The sequence below is a fragment of the Sabethes cyaneus genome, chromosome 3, assembly GCF_943734655.1.
Source record: "Sabethes cyaneus chromosome 3, idSabCyanKW18_F2, whole genome shotgun sequence".
NCBI classification, from domain to species: Eukaryota; Metazoa; Arthropoda; class Insecta; order Diptera; family Culicidae; genus Sabethes; species Sabethes cyaneus.
The window spans coordinates 204,281,178-204,304,051 of NC_071355.1; the positions used below are offsets into that span (position 1 = coordinate 204,281,178).

Consider the following 22,874-nt stretch of genomic DNA (forward strand, 5'->3'; position numbering starts at 1 on the left):
TTTCGGCGTGAACGTGTTTATGTCCTCTCTGCCAGATCCAAAAATGTGCACTTCACCGAATGGTATCTTCTGTCCGTGCCAAATGCATGCAGGCTGGATTTCTTGAGTATACAGGAAATGTTTCAAAGATAAAATTGCGATATTATTATATCCTGAACCCTCCTTGTACTCTGGATGAATGTGGAAATGGGACACGTCCATCTCTCTATTCCCCAAATATATAATATGACTAACAGGACTCCTAGAATTATGTTTGTTTCAACTGAGTCAGACTAAATTCAATGAACCAAACTCACCGATTGTGAAAAACACATTGCGCCAAAGTCAGTACGGTAGTTTCATCAATTATTGCACCGTAACAATCATCATGACCATCGCCAGAGCGCCATGCCAACTTCACCATGTATGATGGAAGACTTTCAGCTGCTTCCATGTGGTGCAAAGTTGTGTCGGTCAAAACGTAGGAATCAGTTCTAGCAGTAATGATGGCATCCTCGTATTCACGAAAATGTACATACCGTAGTGCACAAAATGTAGCATTGTAAGTATTTTCTGAAACACGGAATCATTGAGTATCATTCTAGCTGAAACAACCGGCTCAAATACTAACCATTGACGACAGCCCGGTGGCTTCGCATTGTTTCAACAATCCAGTCGTGGTAAGGAGCCACCTTTGTGTATACACCGGGAGACGAGGTTCCGCAAATTGTACCAAACGATGTGATTCCGACCAAGAACGGTGTCACCCTTCCGTTGTGCATCAGCTTGACTTGAAGCGGACCCCCTGAGTCACCCTGCAAATTTTGTGCATAACCAAGCAAAGCCATGCTCTACATAGCCAATTACGTACCTCACATGTATCCATTTTTTCGTCAACAGCGCAGGTGTGATGATCCTGAAGGCCATCCCGCAATTTGCGGTTCGTTTCATTTGTGTAAATTTTACCGCATTCTTCGTTGCCTATCGGCTTGAGTCTCACTTTTAGCAGAATCGGGGTCTGCTCTTGGGCTAGAAAATAAACATATCATTTCGTAGTGCCAACCACCGGTAACATCATTAATTACGAACCATAGCCAATTTGACCCCAACCGGCAGCTTCTAACGTTTTGAATCTGATTTCCTCGTCGGTCCAAAGACAAGCTGGAACTACCGTGTCATGAAGTCTGCAAAGTTGTGGAAATTGATCGACCCTATTTCTTGAACTACATTTATAGAGCGTTTCTTACGCCAAAAATCAAATTCCTACCTAACATTTTTCTCCAGTTTCATCAGCGCAATATCGTGATATTGTGCTACAAAGCGATGCTTAGGATGTCTTATCACATCAATAATTTTAAACTGTTGAGCATACTCATCGTCCTCGGCGCTGTAGATATTCAAATCTCCAAACCGAATGACATCGGGCCGTTTACCTCTACGAAATTGCATCAAACATAATTAGTAATTCCATTCCCCCTAGGATGGTAGCGGCACCTATCATCTATAGCGCAATGGGCAGCTGTTAGAACGAAATTATTCCAGATTAAGGTTCCTCCACAACTCCACAAGACAGTACCATTTGGCAGTGTCCACCCAATTGCTCCGATGTGGGCGAATTCCTTCAACCGCGCGGGATCAGCGCTTGCAGGTGCTGCCTCCGAATGTAACGAAAATCTGTGAAACCGAAGATGACAATCTACAAAGTATAAAAATCAGTGTCATATTTTATTAACCAGTTTGAATGTTAGCTTCAAGAACTTACCGTCCAAACTCAAGCGCTCATTTGGGAGCATCAAAAGTGTAGAGTTGTCTCCACTATTAACTGAAACACACAACATCATTTTTGACATATCAATGACATCGATTCAGTATTAATTGTTTTGCTATTTTTTTAATTTAATATGTTGAAACGTACCGTCAAAAACATAGTCTTCCTCATCGTATTGTCCATAAGCTAGAATAAATAATTTTATCAGACATTTTCAATAAAAAGTTGCTGTTGTTTACAGATATTTAAATTTCTATTTTAAATTAAACGTACCGTTTCGGCCATAGTCATAGTATTGTCCATGAGCTAAAACGAGCAACTTTATTAGACATTTTTCATAAAAAACATTACTGTAATGACATTGAGTCCCAACTTTTTTATTATTTTTGATATTGACTTATACTGGTCAAGTTAATTTGTACTGTTCAGTAGGGAGTAAATGTGTTCCACGTGGACAGTTAATTATTTTTCACAGTTTGCATATCATTTTTCCCAGTTGTTCCAATGTTCGTTCTTCACAAAAACACATTTACTCCTGACTAAGAAGGACATTGAGTCATTGCTAATAAATAATATATTGGATTCTGCAACAAATGAACCCACTCTACTGACCATAATATATAAAATACCATAAAATCACTATGTATTTATCCAAATTCATAATAAATACGAAACGAGAAAATTATAAATTATTTGCCGAAACACTATTTGAGGTGATCGCATGCAACTGCCGCTACTGGCTGCGATCTGATTGAAACTAATAATGCAAATGAACTGATCTACAGCGCATGAACCGATCAAATGCATGAAGCTTGTCTCTCCTGATTCAATTGCTATACTCCTAGTCATTGTTGAAAAGTAATGTAGATACCTAGTTTCCTAGGCAGGCAGCACCAGTGTAATTGCATTGCGTACAGTTCCAGTACAGTAGCACTGCAATTTATCTTACGACAATGCGGGAAAACACCTAGGGTAGAGCTTAGTTACTTAGACAAAGGGGAGTGGTGCATTCGTAAGTTTGTTGCGTGCGTCACCTTGGCAACAGGTATTTGACTTAAGCGTAAATATTTATTGTTGTCATAACGAATGAAACAATAAGCAAATCAGATAAACACTAAAATCTCTCTAATCATAAAAAATGATAAACACTCCTTCAGTCTTTTCTACTTGCATGGAAGGATTTTCTCAATTAACTGTGAGTTAGTGGTTTTAAATCACTAAGAAAATTTAACAGTATTTTAAATTACGGTTTTCTCGTTTTGAACCAAAATTAAACAAATTAAAAAATAACCCATAATTTAGCAGTTATAGCTTTCCGTATATTCTTCAAAAAATGATGTTTTACTAAATAACTGTGTTCATAATTATTTCTTAAATTAGGTTATTATGATGAATGAAAAACCGTTGACCGTTTGAAATATGCTAGTACTTGTGAATAATAATAAGAGACATATGACGTGCGTAGATCGTTTTCCCAGTTTTAGCATACATGTATTTCCATTATTCTAGGTATCATGGGAATAAATCAGTGCGAAACGCAGTTATAAATATTGGCATAGCTAAATGCAGTTGCAATTCGTTAGTTTGATGACGTGAAGTTGACTGTTTATTTCCCACGTTCAATGAACAATACCTCTTTTCCTTTTTTATTTACTTGTATACGACTATTCGCGGTCATGACGTCAACTATTTGGTCAGGGAGGCAGGAAATATGCCTAATGCGAAGAGCGAATAATTAAATGAATTGAAAAGTTTCGCTGTAGACCAAAAATATATCGGGGCCATGGTAGGTGGAGTTCGCACGTACGTTCTTTCGGTTGGTACCCGAATGTTTTACTAACTAAACTACCGCCGCCCGTTTTATTATGTAATCTAATACCTCATTTTGTTTTTTTCTCCCCATGCTTTCCCCAGGATATTTTTGAACAATACCAATGCCTATAATCGATTTTTTCATACTGTGCAAAACAGTAGTTGCTGTTTATATTATTTTAGTTTCATTTCATGAAATGGATGCGAAAAAACCTCCTTGAGACTATCATACATAAACCGTTCTATATGTACTACTTGTAAATTAACATATAACAAAAATCTTTCCTACTAGAATAATCTCTTTAACTTATGTTTGAATCATCAATGAACACAGAAAAGTCAAAATGCAAATGAAACCTTACGGGTTCGTTTCTGCTGTAATCGTATCGCTGATATTGCAATCTCAAAAAATCCCATGATCTGTGGATTCTTGGCGGAATGTTGATATCAGTTTGTAAAAGAATAGAAAGAGAATTAATTTTGCCTATCGGCAACTGCCCAGAAAAACTTATCTCTAGGTCAAGTTACTCAACAAACATTTTTTTTAATAGTAGCTTATTCAACCGTTATACAGCAAATTACCGTTATACAGTAAGTTATAACAAGCGCTTGATAAACTGTTATATAACAAAAATGTTTGCTGGGTATTTATATCAAACTAGCTGACCCGACAAACTTCGTATTGCCACAAATTAACCTGTGTTGTACATAAATCATGAATCTCGGATGATCTTTGTCACAATCTCGAGTTTTGCAAGCCCCCCAGTGGGCGGCGCTTCCGACGGCGGGTCACCGGCAACACTCGCGACCGTCTCGTCCTGAATGATCTAGTGTTACTATAGATAGTTTTTGTGGTCTTGTATTGACTAATGTTTTATGGAAGAGTCTCGAATTTCTCGAGTTCGATTAGTTTTTGAGTTTCGCAAAAATTTCTGTTTTATTTGTATGAGAGTCCACATCCCCCTACCACAGGGGTGAGAGGTCTCTAACTATCGTAAAATAAATTCAAGACTCCAAAATCTCCCACATGCCAAATTTGGTTCCATTTGCTTGATTAGTTCTCAAGTTATAAGGAAATTTGAATTTCATTTGTATGGGAGCTCCCCTCTTAAAAGGGGAAGGGGTCGTAATTCACCATAGAAAAAACTTCTGCCATCTAAAACTCCCACATGCCAAATTTGGTTCCATTCGATTGATTAGTTCTCGCGATAAGAGGAAATTTGCATTTCATTTGTATGGAAGCCCACCCTCTTAAAGGGGAGATGGGCCATAACTCGCTTTCTAAAGAAGAGAGGGGTCTCAATTCACCATACAAAAAAATCTTGCGTCCAAAACCACTTACATGTCAAATTTGGTTCCATTTGCTTGATTAGTTCTCGAGTTATGAGGAAATTTGTTTTTCATTTGTATAGGAGCCCCCCCTCCTCTTAAAGTTGGGAAATCCATAGAAAATATACCATAGAAAATATTCTTGCCTACAAAAACACCCACATGATAAATTTGGTTCCATTTGCTTGATTAGTTCTAGAGTTATGAGGAAATTTGTATTTCGTTTGTATGAGAGCCCCCCCCTCTTAAAAAGGTAAGGGGTCCTAATTCATCATAGAAAAAATTCTTGCCTCCAAAAACACCCACATGCCAAATATGGTTCCATTTGCTTGATTAGTTCTCGAATTATGAGGAAATTTGTATTTCATTTGTGTAGAAGCACCCCCTCTTAAAGTTGGGAGGGGTCCTAATTCACCATAGAAAATATTTTTGCCTCCAAAAACCTCCACATGCCCAATTTGGTTCTATTTGCTTGATTAGTTCTCGAGTTATGAGGAAATTTGAATTTCATTTGTATAGGAGCCCCCCCTCCTAAAGTAGGTAGGGGTCCCGATCCATCATAGAAAAAATTTTTGTCTCCAAAAACACCCACGTGCCAAATTTGGTTCCATTTGCGTGATTAGTTCTCGAGTTATGAGGAAATTTGTATTTCGTTTGTATAGGAGCCCCCCCCCCCCCTCTTAAAGTTGGGAGTGGTCCCAATTCACCATAGAAAATATTCTTGCGCTCGAAAACTTTCACATGCCAAATTTGGTTCCATTTGCTTGATTAGTTCTCGAGTTATGAGGAAATTTGAATTTCGTTTGTATAGGAGCCCCCCCTCTTAAAGTGGGGAGGGGTTCTAATTCACTATAGAATATATTCATGTCCTAGAAAACTGGCACATGCCAAATTTGGTTCCATTTGCTTGATTAATTCTCGAGTTGTGAGGAAATTTGCATTTCCTTTGTATAGGAGCCCCCCTTCCTAAAGTGGGGAGGGGTTTCAATTCATCATAGAAAAAAATAATGTCTCCAAAAACACCCACATGCCAAATTTTGTTCCATTTGCTTGATTAGTTCTCGAGTTATGAGGTAATTTGTATTTCGTTTGTATAGGAGCCCCCCCTCTTAAAGTTGGGAGGGGTCCTAATTCACCATAGAAAATATTCTTGCCCTCGAAATTTTTCACATGCTAAATTTTGTTCCATTTGCTTGATTAGTTCTTCAGTTATGAGGAAATTTGTATTTCATGTGTATAGGATCCCCCCCTCCTAAAACGGGTAGGGGTCCCAATTCATCATAGAAAAAATTTTTGTCTCCAAAAACACTCACATGCCAAATTTGGTTCCATTTGCTTAATTACTTCTCGAGTTATGAGGAAAATTGTGTTTCTTTGGTACAGGAGCCCCCCCTCTTAAAGTGGGGAGGGGTCCTAATTTACTATAGAAAATATTATTGCCCTCGAAAACCTTCACATGCCAAATTTGGTTCCATTTGCGTGATTAGTTCTCGAGTTCTGAGGAAATTTGTATGGAAGCCCCCCCTTTTAAAGAGGAGAGGTGTTATAATTCCCCTTATAAAGAGGGGAGGGGTCTCAATTTACCATAGAATAAATTCTTGTCACCGAAAACACCCACATGCCAAATTTTGCTCTATTTGCTTGATTAGTTGTCGAGTTATGGAGAAATTTGTGTTTCATTTGTATCGGAGCCCCCCCTCTTAATGGGGGGAGGGGTTTCTAACCATCACTAAAACCTTTCCTGGCCCCAAAAAACCTCTACATGCATATTTTCATGCCGATTGGTTCAGTAGTTTTCGATTCTATAAGGAACATACGGACAGACAGACAGACAGACAGACAGACAGAAATCCTTATTTATAGGTATAGATAAGCGGCAGTGCTCTACATATTATGGTGGCAGATCCATTGTGTATCGCCAAGGCAGATTTTTCAACGCATAGTGAAGGAACCTTATGTAGCTTTGGTTCTCTTTAAGCAAGCATAGGCTGTATATAGGTACCAAATGGCAGCTGAATGCTCGTAAGCAATATGAATCCGTAAGTACTTCGAAATTTTAAAAAACCAAATTTCTAAACGCTTTTGAAATGATATGGGAATAATGATGCCCGAAAGATATTGCATCATCCAGAAGTATTCTGGGGTATTAATCTCCAGAGCCGTTCGCTAGACATAATATAATTCCAGTGAATTGGATTCTTTCTGTTCAAAAAAGAAACAACCAAGCAGTTTGTCACTCTTCTGAACGGCAATTTTCGAGCACTGCAATCACCAAGGTCATTCAGATGTCGCTGTATTATTTAAAGCTATAGATCGTCAGCATAAGTTTAAAAAACAGCCTGATGATATTACATTACAGATGTTGTTGAAAGATAATAAAAAGTAATGATGGTTCCAGATTATTTCCTTGTGGTACGTCTGAGTAGTTCGTAAAGTGTCATCCATGACCATCTATTTTTACAGATAAAGTACGGATAAATCGTTATTATATAATACTAGCTGACCCGACAAACTTCGTATTGCCACAAATTAACCTGTGTTGTACATAAATCATGAATCTAGGATGATCTTTGTCACAATCTCGAGTTTTGCAAGTTTCTGAGGATTTCAACCTTAGATAATTAATTTTGGCAGTTACGTAACTATGAAAGCATCTCAGGTAACCAATAAGCATCACCAATGCTATTCAAATATAGGCCAATAAGCATTTAAGTCGCCTTAAATGCTACTTAAATGCTATTTTGGCAAAATATAGAGCTACTTTACTGATAACCTTCTTATAGTGCAGACAATGCTAATTTACAGCTAATTACCGACACGAAGAATTTGAATACAATTTTGAATGCCAATTTACAACACCTATGCAGTCAAAAAGCTAACATACAATAACGTGCAGTATAAAATACCAGATACGCTGATTTGCTGCTTACGTTAAGGCTTATTAGTTACCTGGAATGGGTAGTTTAATATACAAATTTGCGATTTTTCCTCACCGTAAAGTAGAAAACAACTCCCCTGTCCCCTCATTGCATAGCTAGAAAGCGGATAGTAATATTCGCCATGATTGTACAACATTACGCCGAATATCATTTTGCGAAAAACCTTAAGCGGAATGTACCATTTCACGGAAAACTTTTTTGTGGAAAGTACCATTTCGCGATCCTCTCCTTACTCGCTGTCGCTCGTTCCAGGAAACCCAGGTGGACCTAGGAAAATAAATAAACCTAGACAGTAGTGATTTCTGTGGGGAGTTGCCTCCCCACAGTGGGCGGCGCTTCCGACGGCAGGTCGCCGGCAACACTCGCGGCCGTCTCGTCCTGAATGATCTAGTATTACTATAGATAGTTTTTGTGGTCTTGTTATTGACTAATGTTTTATGGAAGAGTCTCGAATTTCTCGAGTTCGATTAGTTTTCGAGTTTCGCAAAAATTTCTGTTTTATTTGTATGAGAGTCCATATTCCCCTACCACAGGGGTCTCCAACTATCATAAAATAAATTCAAGACTCAAAAATCTCCTGCATGCTAAATTTGGTTCCATTGGCTTGATTAGTACTCAATTATAAGGAAATTTGTGTTTTATTTGTATGGGAGCCCCCCCTCTTAAAGGGGAGATGGGTCATAACTCGCTTTCTAAAGAGGAGAGGGTTCTCAATTCACCATAGAAAAAAACTTGCCTCCAAAACCACTTACATGTCAAATTTGGTTCCATTTGCTTGTTTAGTTCTTGAGTTATGAGGAAATTTGTTTTTCATTTGTATAGAAGCCCCCCCTCCTAAAGTGGGGAGGGGTCCTAACTCACGATAGAAAATATTCTTGCCTACAAAAACATCCACATGCTAAATTTGGTTCCATTTGCTTGATTAGTTCAAGAGTTATGAGGAAATTTGTATTTTATTTGTATGGGAGCCCCCCCCCTCCTTTAAAGGTAAGAAGTCCTAATTCATCATGGAAAAAATGGTTGCCTCCAAAAACACCCACGTGCTAAATATGGTTCCATTTGCTTGATTAGTTCTCGAATTATGAAGAAATTTGTATTTCATTTGTGTAGAAGCCCCCTCTTGAAGTGGGGAGGGGTCCTAATTCACCATAGAAAATGTTTTTGCATTCAAAAACCTGCACATGCCAAATTTGGTTCTATTTGCTTGATTAGTTTTCGAGTTATGAGGAAATTTGTATTTCATTCGTAAATGATCCCCCCTCCTAAAGTGGGGAGGGGTCCTGATTCATTATAGAAAAAAATTCTTGCCTCCAAAAACACCTACATGCCAAATTTGGTTCCATTTGCTTGATTAGTTCTCGAGTTATGAGGAAATTTGTATTTCGTTTGTATAGGAGCCCCCCTCCTAAAGTGGGGAGGGGTCCCAATTCATCATAGAAAAAAATTTTGTCTCCAAAAACACACTCATGCCAAATTTGGTTCCATTTGCTTGATTAGTTCTCGAGTTATGAGGAAATTTGTATTTCATTTGTACAGGAGCCCCCCTCTTAAAGTGGGGAGGGGTCCTAATTCACCATAGAAAATTTTCTTGCCTTCGAAAACCTTCACATGCTAAATTTGGTTCCATTTCCTTGATTAGTTCTCGAGTTATGAGGAAATTTGTATGGAAGCCCCCCCCCCCCCTCTTAAAAGGGAGAGGAGTTATAATTCCCCTTATAAAGAGTGGAGGGGTCTCAATTTACCATAGAATAAATTCTTGTCACCGAAAACACCCACATGCCAAATTTTGTTCTATTTGCTTAATTAGTTCTCGAGTTATGCAGAAATTTGTGTTTCATTTGTATGGGAGCCCCCCCTCTTAGTGGGGGGAGGGGTCTCTAACATCACTAAAACCTTTCCTGGCCCCAAAAATCTCTACATGCAAATTTTCACGCCGATTGGTTCAGTAGTTTTCGATTCTATAAGAAACATACGAACAGACAGACAGAAATCCTTTTTTATAGGTATAGATGAATGGCAGATTGACTAAAAGAAGCAAAGTCATGGGTATAAACGTCCTTCAGAACTTGACCCTTCTTCATCGACAGACTTCGCACCCGACTATTAGCGTACAGGAAAATTACGGGGCTCGTGCAAAGATCCTATTGACTCTGTAGCGGCACCGCCCGGTCGAGATTCCAACATACGACGACTGGCTTGTTAGGCCAGCATCGTAACCCGGAGCTAACTGCGCGGTGACAGATTGACTCTACTAGTTTTATTACTTTGATCTAACCATTCTAGAATGGTACGTATTGTGTGCGCAGCTAAGTTCTCGCTGGTTTCAAATAAATCATTTAAAATAATATTCATAGCTAGCTACGACTTCTCCCATTCGCTGGTAGAACTGGAATACTGTTACTGTAGAATTATTGATTTGGTCATATGAGCGGATCATATGCCGTCGAACGGAACAGGTTATAATCGGACAACATCTGGGGAACATGGTGAGTAGGATAAGACTTTCCATTTCAGTAGATTTTAACAGTGCTCGTCACAGCATTACCGGGGGATCTCCATGACTAAGTTTTCTTCGAATTGTTATAATGAGTCCCTTTTTCATCACCGTTCCTTGGCTTTAAATCATAAGAAACCCAAGTTCCCAATAGACCAACCTTTGTAATGAGGTCCGGCAATTTAATTAATTGTTTAATAACGGTGGTTTTTTACAATCAACGAAGGGAACGATAAAAGAAAGTAATGAAACAAAAGAGTTTACAGTATCTCAGGGTAGGCAATGCGTTAAGGAGAAATAGCGGAAAATTAGGTAAGGAAGAGTCATTGAAGCAAAGCAAAGCATATTTAGTTTGTATAACGTTCCTCTTCACCTAAGCTGAGGATTGTACGGATCGAATCAAGGTATAAAAAAGCGAAGCCATGGGTATAAACATCCTGTTAAGAACAGATAAAGTACGGATAAGTCGTTATTATATAATTTGAATGACAGATTGACTAAAAAAGTAACACCATAGGTATAAACGTCCTTCAAAACTTGACCCTTCTTTATCGACAGACGTCGCAGCCGGCTGTTGGAGTACAGGACAGTTACGGGGCTAGTGCAACGATTTTACTGACTCTATCTAGCAACACCGCCTAGTCGAGATTCGAACATACGACGACTGGCTTGTTAGACCAGCATCTAACCTCGAAACCAACTAAGCGGCAAATGTAGGCCAATTATAACCTAATTCGAACCATGGGCCTAGGGTACAAGATGCTTGACACAAGCGCATTACGAATCGATTCTATACGAGTACAATGAAAACTATTTACGCGTACTTCAGTTGACTGAACTGTTGAGCTACCATATCAAATCAACAGTGTGTGATGTTCCGAAGCAGTTCAATGAACAAACAACAAAGCATTTAATACCAAAACTCATCCGAAAGTGGTAGGTCTGTTCAAACAGAACCAGAAATTGCCATCGTAAGACGTGGCGAAAATGACAAAAGTCTCACAGCCTTCCAGTCCAGAAAGCAAACAAGAAGGATGGTTTGAGAAGTTTCAAGGTGCAGGTCGCACCAAACGGTAATGTGAAACAAAATCTGGAGACTAAAAAGATGTTTCGTATGATCACATTTTATATCTCGTATGATCGGCTACACAAAAACTAACCACAAACGTCAGATTGAAGCTCCAAAAAAGTTCCCCTTTGGTAAGCAAGCTGCTTGTGTGGATTGCCATGACTATAAACCAGCAATTTTATCGAGAGGAGTGCCATTAACAGAGTTTGCTGCCAAAATTGGAGCAGCCTGAGGTTGCTAGTCTCTCTTCTAGTAGAGTTCAGACACAGTTTGCTATGTCCACTATTCAAGTTCGATTAATCTGTGGTACAACGACAATGGCGTCACTGTGGCTTCTAAGGAGTAAAATCCAGCCAATACTCTAGCAACTAAAACACAAACCGATTGAAGCATACTGGTCGATTGTGAAGAGAAAACTGGAAAAGCAGGGTTGAACTGTAAGCAATGAGAAGGAATCGACGACAAAATGGAATTTGGCTAGGGTGGGCTGTAGCCGCAAGGTTACCGAGTCTGTCTTGACAAGCGAGTGGTCGTGGGTTCGAATCTTAGTAGAATCAGGCCTTTCTATGTTGAGTGACTTTAGCATGGGTTTATTCGCAGGCCCCTCCACATCCTTCCTACTAAATTCTGCATTTACTAACAATGAAGCCTCTCGCCAGGGCATGTTATAAGAGTGGTACTTGCTTGAGATGCGAATAAAGCCTTTCGTTCAAAGGTAAAAAAGGGCTTGCTCCACTCCCTGGTTCCAGGAACGGGATTGGTATTGCAGAAGTAGTAAGAAACACATACACACCCTCACTTTGTGCTGATCTCTGCTTTACCGACCATGTAGCCTCTAGCCGGAACTGGTTATAAAAATGATATTTGCTCGAGGTGCGAATGACGTCTCTTGTCCAAGGGCAAATTGTAACTAGTCTCCGCATTTTCTGGCTCTAGAGCCAGATTGGTTGAAAAGTAGTAAGAAACGCAGAAGGAAAAAAGGATGAAAACACCGATACTTAAGCACGGGTAATAAATAGGCAGTTCACTCACTCTACAGAGCGATACAGCAAAAATAACGAAGCACGGAACATTCCTGGAAGAGATCACAATAGATCGAAATGCTGGTTGCAGTGATGATATCCATACAAAAAAGAATTGAATTTGGCTGCCTAATAAATTGTAAAACAACCGGTGCAAAACGTGATGAGTCGTATTCGGCAAAAAAGTAGGAGCAATGGGCTACAACCCAACATATGAGTTCCAACGATAAGTAGAGTATAGGGAACCTATTTTAAGCAGTGTAAGCGGACCACTGATGGTTTTACCTTGTTGTAGGGCTGACTAAGTGAGTAATATCAGCATACCTACCTGTTAACTTTAGTTAATACCACTGAAAGTCACTATTATTAAGCTAAACTTCTGATTTCTTGCATTAAAAGTTGAAGTACTGGAACTAATTTTAATCACCCGGAACGCATTTTAATCACCAAGATGCTTTATTAAGCAGTGCTGAGCACCGCAGCATTCTTAGCAGATTAATGAATTGCAGACTGATGAATTGCAAACTTTCCCCCTGGCACTATTATTTATCGCCGCAGAATTCCGAATAAGCTTGCCCCCGTGTATGGACACGAAACAGTGTTGTCAAAGGAAGTAACATTGAAACACATTGTTGCTTTACTAAACCATTGAGAGAATCATCGAAAATGATTGAAAAAATTGTCTGCTCTTTCTATTGTGTATTTTTTCTCAAAATTAAAATTGCCCACATGAGTTCCCAAAAAGCGTACCCAGAAATCGTGAATTTTTCATATTTCTTCTGAAGTTATGAAACATCCAGCATCATCAATCCGCTTAAAATTGCTCTGCTAGTATGTGCCACAAAAGTGTTGAGAGAAGAAGGTGAAGTCTCAAGAGAAGTGTTTTATCGGTAACTAAGTGGAAACCTATCAGTGTTTGTGGCTCCAGCGGCACGCTCACCATAATCATGTGGCAGATTTGTGCCTTGCCTAAGATATGAACCTAATGTATGACAATGTGTAGTTTGAAGTTTCGTTTTCAAATTTCTAAGTTACAAATCACTACATTCGTTACATTCATTTATTGTTCGTTGCTCCACCGATGTGCGTTACACAGCATCCCGAAGGGCATCTCCAATCCATTGTGAGTAAGCTGAAAATCTGGTAAATATCATATAATCCCGCTCGTTACAATCAGGCAAAATAGTAGACAAGCCAACCGTAAATGCTACCCCATCACCCCGTACCCAGAGCAATGCACTGAACGGATCCAAGCAAGTGGGTTTCTCGAAAGGGTCACGCACGCAAAGCTGACTTTCAGGTAACTTATAGCTGTTAGTTCTCTGGCAGTCCGAGTTGTACATCGCAAGTACACGTACGTAACCCACATGATCGAATTTGACTATTATGAAAAACAACAATTATTACAAAATACATTTGACTCATATTGACCTCACTTACCCGGCAAAACCATGTCCATCACTAAAGGAGTGTGAGTTCTGTTTGTCCACAGACACGAGGGATACACATCTGAATTCCATTGAAGCCTGTCTGTCAACCATATGATCCCGATGTCATTGCTATTGTCGACTGCATTGTATGCGTTATGCTTGAGAGTAGCTTTTACCTGCAACACTGAATCCGTTTCGTTGGAAATAAGCTTTATGACATCTGGTTTAACTTTTCCGAAACAACTCGCAGTAGTTAATACCACGTTTCTTGTTAATATAGTACCCAAACATTTGAACCTGATGAAATCTTCTTCAAACCAGCCTACGAGAACCTGTATATTTTGCAAAACATTAATGCATTATTTACGTGAGTTTACGCAAAACCATTTAAAAATTAGTACCAATGATCCTCCTGGCTTCTTTGACTTGATGTTCCGTACAACATTCGGACAAGAAGCTATTGCAGGATGAGTATCAGACACACCATCCATGGCATCATGAGGGCAACAAATCACTGAGCTGGTAGAGCAAAATTGGGCATTTCCTGTGGATAGAAATTTCTTCCACTGTCGTGGACATTTCGAAACAGCAACGCAAAGTCCCGCTTTTCCATTATCGTCACTTGTACATGTATCACCTTCGTGCAGGTCATCATCCAGAAAATGAAACGTCCCACCCTTTTCGGTATGATCAGACAACAGTAGAGACTTCAGCCAGTCAATGTGATTTGCAAATCCGGTTGCAACGGAATGTTCCCCGAATCCACAGTCCCTCCCAAACTGAACTAATCCGAATGTTGTAGGATAATCGTTACCTTCACGCCATACAGATCCATCAATGCTACCACCAACCAACAGGTCACAGGACTTTGGCACTAGAAAGAAATCTTTTCCAACACAAACATGCTCTCGTTTCAACCCAGTTTCGAGTTTGGATTCAAATCGATTGGGTATAGCACAGGCAGTTGAATTTTGAACGAATAACCGTGGTCTGAGAAATGTTATCGTGGGATCTGAAAATGTCAATCAATTAGTGCCTCGCGTTTGTTGAAAGCAGGTATTTTACCAATCAATTTCCGTGATTCCGGCCAGAAGGTGTTAATATCTTCTCTACCAGATCCAAAAATATGCACCTCATCGAACGGTATCTTCTGTTCGTGCCAAATGCAAGCAGGCTGAATTTGATGAATATCCAGAAAGTGTTTCGTATGCAAAATAGCAATATTGTTGTATCCAGATTCTGGGATGTATTCAGGATGAATGTCAAACTTAGACACATTCATCTCTTTATCCCCTAAATATAAAATATGACTAACAGGTTCCCTAAAATTTATGTTATTTGGAATTGAATCAAAATTGATTCAGTGAACTAAACTCACCGATTGTAATAAACACATTGCGCTAACGTCAAAACAGAAGTTTCATCAATTATAGCACCGTAGCAATCCTCACGTCCAGCACCAGTACGCCATGCAAGCTTCACCATGTACGATGGAAGACGTTCAACCTCTTGCATATGCCGTAAACTTGTGTCCGTCAAAACGTAGGTATCAGTTCTACTAGTAATGACAGCATCCTCATATTCACGAAAATGTACGTATCGTAGTGCACAAAACGTTGCATTGTAGGTTGTCTCTGAAACACGGAATCATTGAGTATCCTTCTGGATAAAACAGCTTGAATCCTAACCATTGACGAATGCCCCATGGCTTCGCATCGTATCAACAATCCAGTCTTGGTAAGAAGCTACCTTTGTGTATACACCGGGAGACGAGGTTCCGCAAATCGTCCCGAACGATGTCACGCCGACCAAAAACGGTGTTACTCTTCCGTTGTGCATCAACTTGATTTGAAGTGGACCTCCCGAGTCACCCTGCGAAAGTATCGAACATATTAATGATACCTTGCAGGTTACTCAGCGAAACACTTACCTCACATGTATCCATTTTTTCATCAACAGCGCAGATGTGATGATCCTGAAGGCCTAGCCGCAATTTGCGATTTGTGTCATTAGTATAAATTTTACTACATTCTTCATTGTCTATCGGCTTGAGACTTACTTTGAGCAGCACCGGAGTTTGCTCTTCAGCTAGAGTAAAATGAATTATTATTTAATAACATACTATGTACCTTTAACATTTATTTTTACAAACCAAAGCCTGTTTTACCCCAGCCAGCAGCCTCTAACGTTTTGAATCTAACTTCCCGGTCAGTCCAAAGACAAGCTGGAACAACCGTGTCATGCAATCTGCGAAGTTATGAAAATTGATTCACTTCATATCATATCACTAAGTTGAAAATTGATTGTTCAACGCAGAATCAATCACCAATACCTACGTAACGTTTTTCTCCAGTTTCAACAGCGCAATATCGTGATACTGTGCTACGTATCGATGGTCAGGATGTCTTATCACATCAATAATGTTAAGCTGTTGGGCATACTCATCGTCATCGGAACTATAGATATTGAGATCACCGAACCTAATTACGTCAGGTCGCTTACCACTAAGAAAATACTAAGCATGATTACCAATTCCATATGACTAAGGCAATAACAACACCTCAAATCTACTGCGCAATGGGCAGCTGTCAAAACAAAATTATCCCAGATTAAGGTTCCTCCACATTTCCACGACACGGTACCATTTGGCAGTGTCCAGCCAACTGCTCCGATGTGAGCGAATTCCTTCAGCCGGGCTGGGTGGCCAAAAGCAGGTTTGGGGAGAGGGTAGGCTACTAGTTTGTGGAACCGAAGATGGCAATCTAGAAAAAAATATTTCAAGAACAGATTATGCAAAATTGCTTTATTCCTAAGGCCAAAAGGGTACCATCCAATGTAACGCGCTCATTAGAGAGCATCAAAGGTGAAGAAGGCTCCTGTCCATGACCTAAAATATAAGCAGCTTCATTAGATATTTATTTTAACATCAAATTTTAAACTAAACGAACAACTTTACTCACCGCAGTTAATACTACACCATAAAATCACTAAGTACTTAGCAAAACGCATAATAAAGACTAAAGGAACAGATTAGAAATAACCTTATTAGTTGAATAATACAATCGATAAAGCTGCTGCTGAATGAACTGCTGCTTTGCTTCGAACAGATCGTGTGAAACTATCATTAGTAGCTGCAACTACAGCAGCCTGATTACGACTGCTGCAAGTGCAACTTGAGAGATGATGAATCAAACGTTAGTCCTCGGGTTCTCACGCTGTAGTGTTTTACTAAACTCTCAGAGCTGGATACCGCCAATCACCTACCCGCAAACAGTTTAGCTAATGAATAGTGCGTTTATTAGGTTTCAAATGTGTTAGCGCTTCCGTTAGACTTTAGATAAATTAAAGTACCGCTAAGTTAACTGCTAGCTGCTTATTTTTGAAAATAATTACAAAAATAAGATACGATTTCTTACAAGTTGATGAATCGATGGCAAGTAAATTTTGGTGATACGTTAGTGTCATCGTTAGCAACACAAAAAGAAGAGTAGTACATATATTATTTTCGATATAGTCTCAATAACGAACTTACACTTACCATCCAGGGTAAATCGCTCATTTGAAAGCATCAAGGGTGAAGAAACTTCACGACCATGGGCAAAGCAAAGCAAAGCCAAGGGCACAAACGTCCGATGGATACTTGACCTTTCTTCATCAGCAGACTTTGCAGTCAGTTATTACAGTAAAGGATAATTACGCAATTAGTGCAATAGTCCTACTGACTCTGTAACAGAAGTGAATACGACGATAGGCTTGTTAGGCCAGCATCGTGCCCCGAAGTTAACTGAGCGACACGTTTCGCCGGATCACATCAATGTTAAATAACATACAATCCATCCCCTTGCCGCACCCCCGGCGAAATTAGAAAAGACTCGAGAGTGCTCCCAAAAGATGCACGTAGCTCTTTCTAGAATAGTTTTGATCAGCCGCGTCGTTTGTCCAGAAAGCCTTTATCTTCCAAATCTTCCAATTTAGGCTTACATCAATAAATATTTTTAATGAAGACTATAGTATAGTATGGCTGTTAGAGTCAATAGGATCGTAGCACTGACCCCGCACCGTCCTGTATTCTAACAGCTGGTTGCGAAGTCTGTCGTATAAAAACAGAAGGTCAAATTTCGATAACGGAATTAGCACCTAGGCTTTGCTTTGCTATAGTATGTAAACATTCTCAACCATGTAAACCACTCAACCATCTCCCTTTATTTAACATCGTTCACGCTTGTGTGCTTTATATATTCCAACATATTTTCCTTTGGATACTATTCGCATTGACAGTTTGCTCAATTTTAAGCCTGATAATAATATTTTCGTAGAAGTGCAATAGTATGCATGATTACAAAAGGGAAAATATCTTTTCACTGCCCTCCTTACGGATAGAAACTATAAATTTATTTATTTATAACTAAATAACTGAATTTAGTGCAAAATAGTCTACTGTGTCCTCTCCAGTTAAGATACCGTAAACACTGAAACACAACCGCAGCGCTCATCAATATTGAAAATGATTTTAATTGCGCATCGGATCGAAAGCTTGCTACAGTTTTGTTTGGTTTTAACAAAGCTAAAAATGAACCTATTTGGCTTAAAATAATGGTTTGCCATTATTTTTTTTATTGGAGGTTTCAAGCCAAATAGGTTCATTCGCAGGAGGGTGGGGGGAGGGTGTCAAGCTTCTATACAGAAAACCATTTGTTTAAAAAATATACAAAGAAATATACGAAAATCCTGGCTACGTCACTGGCTTGACTGCATCGTATGCTGCCCTGAAATCCACGAAAATATGGTGCTTGGGTACTTTGTTCTTCTGTTATTTCTGGATGATTTATCGAAGAGTGACAATTAGATCCGTAGTAGCACAGACCCCTATATACCCCCCAGGACACTGCCCTACGAAATCTCTTATAATTGGGGTTAGATGAGGTATCAAAGTCTGGGAGTGCACCTTGTAGATGACGTTGATCAGCGTAATGCCACGATAAGTACAGCAATCGTGCCGATCGTCCTTTTTATAGATGGAACAAAACACACCTTTCATTCACTAGCCACTGCTCTGGTAGTTTCTCTTCCTTCAAAATCCTTGAAATTATCCAGTACCATTTTTAGTGCTTTTTTACCATTTTTGTAGAGTTCTGCCGAAAGTTGTTCATTTTCGGCGGCTCTATTACTCTTCAGCTGACCGATCTCTTCGAGATTGGCAGCCGGCACGCTGTTATCGTTTGTAGGAGCTGTTGTGTCTCCTTCTATTATATCGACGTTGAGATGCTCTTCGAAGAACTGCTTCCACCTGACGACCTTCTCATAGAACTTACGCGTCACATTAGCTCGGAATAGTACTTCTAGCTCTTCACGATCTCTGTTCTTCTTCTGACGATTTTTCCCCTTCAGGACCATGGTCAACTGTTTTCACGCTCGCCGATACTTGGACAAATTCTTCTTCTTGGCTATGCTTAGATAATCTTCCCAAGTTCTTTTTCCCTCTCCACCGCTTGTTGGCATTCCCCGTCAAACCAATCATTTCGTGCGCTCACCTCACGGTTACCTCACCTACGGTAGCGGCCTCATTGACAGCCGAGCGTATCCATCCGTCTTCGAGGGTCAAGGCGCCTAGCTCCACAGAGGAAGGTAGAGCTTCATCCAGTACGCGCTCGTAGTTGTCGGTAACTTGCTAGTTGTTACTTACTTACTTACTTATCCTAGCTCGCTGTCCCTGCGGATTTTACCTGCAACATAATGTTTCGCCAACTAACCCTTCCAGCTTTAGCAACTTTCTGGAAACTGGGTTCACCGTAGAGGTGCGCCAGCTCGTCGTTCATCCCTTCTCCTCTATACACCATTCTCACATACACCACCAAAGATAGTCCTAAGCACACGGCGTTCAAAAATGGCCAGTGCTTTCAAGTCCCCATTGAGCATTGTCCACGTTTGGTGCCCGTAGAGCACTACCGGTCTTATTAGCGTTTTGTATATCGTACATTTGGTACGGAGGTGAAGCTTACCAGACCTTAGGGTCTTGTGGAGTCCGTACCCAGCTAGCATTTTCATATGTATAAAAAAGGTAAAAATCAGCATTACGTACAGATATACATGCTAAATAAATCGTATTTCATGCGCAAAATTGGCATATCCGTACTATTTTGGAGGCGATATACGTGATTACGAATAATTTTGAGCGTTACGACTATCCGATTAAGCGCGAGTCGCTCCGTACTACTCTACGATTTTGTGCTGAAAATCGTTTCTATGTCAGTCATTATCATTATATACGACAAAAAATCAACTTGATCCCACTTTATCCAACTTTAGTTACGATTTCGAGTTTGTTAGGAGTTATTTACGATAGTTTTCGTACATTGATATACGAGTTGGTGCTAGCTGGGTAGTAAGCACGACTTCCAGTAAGAATACGTTTGCGTATTTCTCTGCTTTTGTTATCTGACCCGAGGTATACAAATTCGTCCACCACCTCTAACTTGTTCCCGTCGATTACAACAGTATTGCCTTTGCGAGGTCAATCGCGCTCGGTTCCTCCAGCTAACAGATATTTTTTTTTTTTGAACATATTCACCACTAATTCAACCTTTACGGCTTCACGTTTCTGTTTGGTATACTGCTCAGCAACCGCCTGGAACATCCTTCCGACAATGTCCACGTCTTCAACGAAACAGATAAGTTGGCATGATTTATTGACCGCATGTTAAAACCCGCACGTTTCCTAACACCTTCTAGTGTGAAATATTTCTAAAATAACAAAGCCAGAATATTTGGAGGTTTTGAATTGGTAGACCTTCGAACTTGAATGCATGGAAAACACCTGGATTCGTTTCTCAAACAAACAGCTGAAGATAAGTTGTAACAATTACATTATTCTGATATTTTTATTGGTTACATTGTCGATGAGTATTATACAGCCCGGCGCAGAGTGCAACTAACCCAACTAAGATCGCTCCCGAAGACCATCTCCAATCCATTGCGAGTAAGCTGAAAATCTGGTAAATATCATGTAGTTCCGCTCGTTACAATCAGCCAAAACCGTAGACATGCCAACAACAAATACTACTCCATCATCCTGTGTCCAAAGCAGTGCGCTTTGCGCATCCACACAGGTGGGCTTGTATAAAGGGTCACGTGCGCAGAGCTGACTTTCCGGTAACTGGTAGCTGTTAGTTCTTTGACAATCTGAGTTGTACATCGCAAGTACACGTTCATGGCCCGAATGATCGTAAGCGACTGCACCGAAAACAAATACCATTTATATTTAATCCTTTGGTACATATCAGCTGCACTTACTTGGAAAAGCCATGTTCATCACTAAAGGAGTATGAGTTCCATTTGTCCACAAACACGAGGGGTATACTTCTGAACTCCATTCAAGCTTGTCTTTTAACCAAATTAATCCGATATCATTGCTGTTGTCGGTTGCGTTGTATGCGTGGTGCTTAAGGGTACCTTTTACTTGAAGCAATGAATCTGTTTCATTGGTAATCGGTCTTATAACATGTGGATCTACTGCTTCGAAGCAACTCGCTGTAGTCAAAATTACGTTTCTTGTTAATATGGAACCCAAACACTTAATTTTAAGGAATCCTTCCTCATACCAGCCTACGTGAACCTGTTTCAAAACAGTAATATATTATTTAACTGAGTTTACGCAGAACTATTCAAATAGTTATACCAATGATCCTCCTCCTGACTTCTTTGATTTGATGTTCCGTACGTCATCCGGACAAGAAGCAATTTCCGGCTGGATGACAGTTTCACTTTCCATGGCATCAAGAGGACAGCAAATCACAGAGGTGGAAGAGCAAAACTGAACTTTCCCAGTCGATAGAAATTTTTTCCACTGCCGTGGACATTTAGAAACACCAACGCAAAGACCCGCTTTTCTATCATCGTTGGTTGTACATCTATCGCCTTCATTCACACCATCGTTCAGAAATTGTAGCGCACCACTCTTTTCGGTGTGTTCAGGTAGCAGCCGAGATTTCATCCAATCAATATGACTCGCAAATCCGGTTGCGACGGCATGTTCGCCGAATCCGCAATCTCTGCCAAGCTGCACTAAACCGAACGATACGGGATAATTCTGACCTTCGCGCTTCATAGTTGCATCAATGCTACCACCAACCAACAGGTCACAGGACTCTGGCACTAGAAATAAGTTCTCTCCAATACAAATGTGCTCTCTTTCCAAACCGGTTTTGAGTCTAGATTCAAATTGATCGGGCAGGATACATGTAGATGAGTTCTGAACTGCTATGTGTGATTTGAGAAAACTTATAGTGGGATCTGAAAATTTAAAGCACTTTATAAATTTGGTTTTGTTACACAAGAGATATCCCACCAATCAAGGAGTTGTCCGTCACAAAGAAATTGTTTATATCTTCTCTGCCAGATCCGAAAATGTGCACATCGTTGAATGGTATGCTCTGTTCGTGCCAAACGCATACAGGCTGAACTCGATGGACGTCCAGGAAATGTTTCATATATAAAATGGCGATATTATTATATCCAGAACCTTCAACGTACTTTGGATGAATGTGATAATGAGACACGTCTATTTCTTTATCACCCAGATATAAAATATGGCTGACAGGGTTCCTGATAGGTTCATTATTTGAGTTAAATCAAAACAAATTCAATTTATCAAACTTACCGATTGTGAAAAACGCATTGCGCTAACGTCAAAATAGTAGTTTCGTCAATTATTGCGCCGTAACAATCGTCACGCCCACCACCAGATCGCCAGGCGAGCTTCACCATGTACGATGGAAGCTTGTCAACCACTTGTATATGAAGAGCGTCCAAATCTGCCGAGATGGTCGAATTAGTTCTACTATGAATGATAGCATCCTCGTATTCACGAAATTTTACATAACGGAGTGCGCAAAATGTAGCATTGTAAGTTGTCTCTGAAATAAGGAATTATTAAGTATTTTCCTGGGGGAAAGGGACAGATGAAGCTCCAACCGTTCACGAATGCTCCATTGCTTCGCATCGTATCAACAATCCAATCGTGATAAGGAGCCACC

The 22,874-nt window shown here is 39.9% G+C and overlaps 1 protein-coding gene across 1 annotated transcript; it reads right to left on the minus strand.

The window, feature by feature from the left end:
- Positions 1 to 292: 292 nt before the first annotated feature.
- On the minus strand, positions 293 to 16,939 carry LOC128740603 (uncharacterized). The gene is made up of 19 exons (XM_053836163.1): positions 16,803 to 16,939; positions 16,670 to 16,729; positions 16,403 to 16,604; positions 16,179 to 16,346; positions 15,995 to 16,089; positions 15,773 to 15,930; positions 15,531 to 15,714; positions 15,221 to 15,476; positions 14,908 to 15,164; positions 14,244 to 14,854; positions 13,853 to 14,174; positions 13,503 to 13,793; positions 1,742 to 1,801; positions 1,474 to 1,675; positions 1,247 to 1,414; positions 1,069 to 1,163; positions 851 to 1,008; positions 611 to 794; positions 293 to 552 (listed from the first exon to the last, which is right to left on the minus strand). Exons 1-19 carry the CDS (start codon positions 16,849 to 16,851, stop codon positions 293 to 295), a joined length of 3,780 nt encoding a protein of 1,259 aa, XP_053692138.1. The 5' UTR covers positions 16,852 to 16,939.
- Between the last annotated feature and the right edge of the window lie 5,935 nt (positions 16,940 to 22,874).